Source organism: Vigna unguiculata, chromosome 6, assembly GCF_037176805.1.
Source record: "Vigna unguiculata cultivar grain cowpea cultivar isolate G323 ecotype 2 chromosome 6, ASM3717680v1, whole genome shotgun sequence".
Classification (NCBI taxonomy): Eukaryota; Viridiplantae; Streptophyta; class Magnoliopsida; order Fabales; family Fabaceae; genus Vigna; species Vigna unguiculata.
This window is the reverse complement of record NC_140797.1, coordinates 3338190-3342423: the sequence shown is the minus strand read 5'-3', so window position 1 is coordinate 3342423 and position 4234 is coordinate 3338190. Positions and strand designations below refer to the sequence as shown.

General features: G+C 52.1%; 1 protein-coding gene across 1 annotated transcript; it reads right to left on the bottom strand.

The window, feature by feature from the left end:
* Positions 1-3240, bottom strand: LOC146885392 (uncharacterized). Its single transcript, XM_085674693.1, has 2 exons — positions 2937-3240; positions 1-416 (listed from the first exon to the last, which is right to left on the bottom strand). The coding sequence occupies exons 1-2, from the start codon at positions 3238-3240 to the stop codon at positions 1-3; spliced, it is 720 nt and encodes a 239-aa protein (XP_085530819.1).
* Positions 3241-4234: the final 994 nt, after the last annotated feature.

Here is a 4234-nt window from a genome sequence, read left to right as displayed (position 1 = left end):
TTATGGAGGGTGTAGATAGTGTTTGCTGCAACAGGGATCGGTGGCTAATTTGGTGTTGGCTAATTTAGAGAGGATGTCGGTTCTGATGTTGTCGGTTCTTGGGATGTGTTCGATGCGGACTCGCTCAAAAGCAGATTGAATGACTGTTCGGACCAGATGGTAATATTCTAGAAGGATGGGGTCTTTAATCTGGAATTTGTCGTTTAGGTGCCCTACAGTGAGTTTGGAGTCGGTTTTGCATGTTAGCGTCTTGACACCTACTTCGCGGGCAAGGGAAAGGCCGACGAGGATAGCTTCGTATTCGGCCTGGTTGTTTGACGTTTTGAAGGCAAAATGAAGGGATTTTTCGATGAGGATGTCATTGGGTCCTTCTAACACAATGCCAGCACCGACAACTCTTGGGTTTGAGGAACCATCTACATGAAGTGTCCACTAGTCCTCTATGGGTGTGTGCTGGAGGTCGTTGACAAAATCTAAGAGACATTGAGCTTTAATGGGGCCATGGGGTTCGTATCGAATGTTGAATTCCGACAGCTCGACCGCCCAAGATGACATCCGTCCAGCTAGATCTGGTTTTTGCAAAATTTTTTGGATTGGGTAGTCGATTTTGACGGTGATGTTGTGGTTTTGGAAGTATGGGCGTAAGCGGCGAGCTGTGTGGACTAAAGATAAGGCCAATTTCTCCACCATTTGATATCTGGTTTCGGGATCCTACAACGTCTTGCTAACGAAGTAGACAGGATGCTGCGTGCCTTCCATTTCTTAGACAAGCGTGGCGCTGACGGTGTAGTCGGTTGCTGTGATGTATACGAGTAGGGGTTGGTGGGTGTCCGGCTTGTGGAGGATACGTGGTGAGGTGAGGGTGGTTTTCAGTTTTTGAAAGATTTGTTCATAATCATCAGTCCACGTGAACCAGGTGAATTTCTTTAAGAGTTGGACTATGGGTTGGGTTTGTTCGGCTAGTTTGGGTAGGAAGCGGGAAATGGCTGTGAGGCGGCCTATGAGACGTTGGACCTCCTTGATGGTAGCGGGGCTGCGCATCTCGATGATGGCCTTGCATTTTTCGGGATTGGCTTCTATGCCGCGCTGGGTTAACATAAAACCAAGGAATTTACCCCGGTCGACGCCGAATACACACTTGTCTGGGTTGAGGCGAAGGTTGTATTGGCGTAGCGTAGAGAAGACTGCTGATAGGTCCTCGGCATGTTGGTGGTGACTTAGAGACTTAACAACCATGTCGTCAACATATACTTCGACACATTGTCCCATTAGATGACTGAAAACCTTGTCCATCAACCGTTGGTAGGTTGCTCCAGTGTTTTTGTGACCAAAAGGCATTACCCTATAGAAGTAGTTGGCATCGTCCGTGATGAAGGCGGTTTTGTGCATGTCAGATACGGCCATGGGGATTTGGTTGTACCTGGAATATGCATCCAAAAAACTGAGCACCTTATTCCCTGCCGCGCCGTCAACGAGTCGATTGATGTTGGGTAAGGGGTAGGCATCGCGAGGGCAAGCCTTGTTTAGATCCGTGTAGTCTACACACATCCGCCATTTGCCATTGACTTTCTTCACCAAGACTACGTTAGAAAGCCAAGTGGTGTACTGAGCTTCTTCTATGAATCCTGCGTTTAGTAACTAGTCGGCTTCAACCTTAGCTGCTAGCCGGCGTTCTTCGCCAAGTTTGCGTTTTTTCTGGGATACGTAGCGGGCTTCTTTATAGATGGATAGTTTGTGGGATGCCACTAGAGGGTCCACCCCAGGGAGATCAGCGGCTGATTAGGCGAAAAGGTCTGTGTTGTTGGTGAGGATGGGTGTGATGATGACACGCTCGTCAGAGTTCAAACTGGTGCCTAGGTTGATTGAGTGACCGTTGGGAAGCTCTAGAGGGGAGGTCTCCTTAACTGGTTCGAGACGAACATCCTGGCCTACTCTAAGGTCCAGATCTTCGCCTGGCAAGGCGATGCCGGAGCCAGGAGGTCGTTCAATGTGGTTGGTTTGTTGAATTGGGAGTTGTGGTCGTAGGCTGGCCATGTAGCATTCGCGTGCCAAGCGCTGGTCGTAGTGGATGGTGAGGATGTCACTGAAAGGGGAAGGGAACTTTATGGCCAAGTGGGGGGTGGAGACGACGGCGCCAAGGGTGTTGAGGGAAGGACGACCCAGGAGGATATTATAGGATGTTGGCGCGTCGACGATAAGGAAGCGGATTGGGATGGTTTTGGTTTGGGTCCCCTCATGAAAGACGGTGTGGAGGTCGATGTAGCCACGAGTGGATACTTGTTCACCAGAGAAGCCATAGATCGGCTCGTCATACGGGACCATGGCGGTGTCCAGAAGTTGAAGTTTTTGGTAGGTAGCCCAGTAGAGGATGTCAACGGAGCTGCCCTGATCAACAAGGACTTTCTTAATGGCGTAGTTTTCGATTTCAACAGTGATGACCATGGGGTCATCTTGTTGATGGTCGAGGCCATGAAAGTCGTCATCTGTGAAGATGATAGGAGGCATGCGACATCTGTGGTGGGAATGGGTGATATGGTTGATGGACTGGATATGGCGGAGGTGTCTCTTTCTGGCAGAAGAAGTGGATCCTCCACTAGCGAAGCCACCGGAGATGGTGTTGATGGTGCCACGTAGGGGAGGGTCGGCAGGGGTGATGTCGGTGCGGGCCGGTTCGGGTTCTTGGTTGGTGGGTTGGGCGAGACGTTTGTCGTGACGGGAGTCATGTGGGGGGCGTCTGTGGTCGGATCGAGGGGGCTGGCGGGATCGAGAGGAAGAAGAATGGTCATCTCTACGGATGAAACGGCGAAAGTGGCCAACACGGACCAGTTCTTCTATTTTATCCTGGAGTGCTTTGCATTCTTCTGTAGTGTGGCCATGGTTGCGTTGGTAGCGACAATATTTGGTCATGTCAGCGTTAGGAGGGGTGGTTGTCTTGCGTGGTGGAGGAATTAGGTCAGCTTGTAGGGCCTCATCGAGGATGCGGGAGCGAGCTACGGTAAGGGGGGCATATATGGTGAAGCGAGGTCGGTAGGCCTCGCGTTGGCGGGCATCAGGGCGAGGAGGTTGTGGGGTAGGGTTGGCGGTGGTGGCTGCATAGTCATTGTAGAATTTGGTCTGGAGGGTTTGCATTTCCTCCATGCGGACATAGTCAATTGCACGTAATTTGAGTTCGTGCATAGAGGCAGGTGGGTGGAGGTAAACGTTATTGGCGAAGGGGTCGGGTTGTAGGGTAAGTGCCATGCACTAGAGGATCATCTCCTGGTTGAGGTGTGGGGTGCGAAGTGCTGCCTTACTGAAGCGATCTATGAATGCTCTGAGTGGTTCTCCTTGTTCTTATCTAATGCCCAGGAGGGAGATTGTGGTAGTTTGGTGTGGACGGCTGCCAGCGAAATGGGTGGAGAACATGTAGGAAAGAACGTCGAAACTGTCGATGGAGTAAGGTGGAAGGGTTGTGAACCATTCTAGGGTAGGGCCCTTGAGGGTGGTGGGGAATGCTTTGCAGAAGACTGCATCTTGGGACGTGTACAAGGCGACATGGGTGATGTAGACTTTGAGGTGCTCTTCAGGGTCGGTTTCGCTAGTATAGCGGTCCAGGGTGAAAGGTTCCCACTAGGCAGGAAGAGGGGTGTTGGCGATAAAGTCGGTGAAGGGGTGACGGCGTTTGGGCTGGTGGGGAGGGAGCAGATGGGGTGGGATGGGGTGAGTGATCATAGCGGGGAAGGTGGAGGTAAGGTTGTGAGGGGGGATGTGGCTTGTTGGAAGGTATTGCGGGTTGTATGGTGGAACATGTGTGGTGTGTAGGGTGGTGGGTATGTTGTAGAGGATCTGGGTGGTATGGAGGGTAGCAGCAGGGGTTGGGGCTGCGGTATGCCCTGGTTGAGTGGATGGGAGGTGAGTGGGATGAGTGGAAGGAATGGGTGTTTGTTGGGTGGTGGTGAAGGTGTGAGGGGTGGGGTTGTATTTGCTCTCCTCCTCTGTGGGCTGGAAGGCCGGGGACCTTGCAGCTTCAGAGGCTTCCTTGGCCTTTCCCTTTAGGGTGGGATCAACCTCGACCTTTCGCCTAAGGTGAGAGTTCTCTTGTTGCAGCGCCTCCATCTCATCTGCGCTGCGTTTCTACAGATCTGCCAGCTCTTGTTACATCTTCGCTTGGCCGTCCAGGATGGCGGCGAGGTCAGGGGTGATGCCAGCAAGTCCAGAGGGACCAGCATCCGCCTGCTTGTTCACTCCAGCTTTG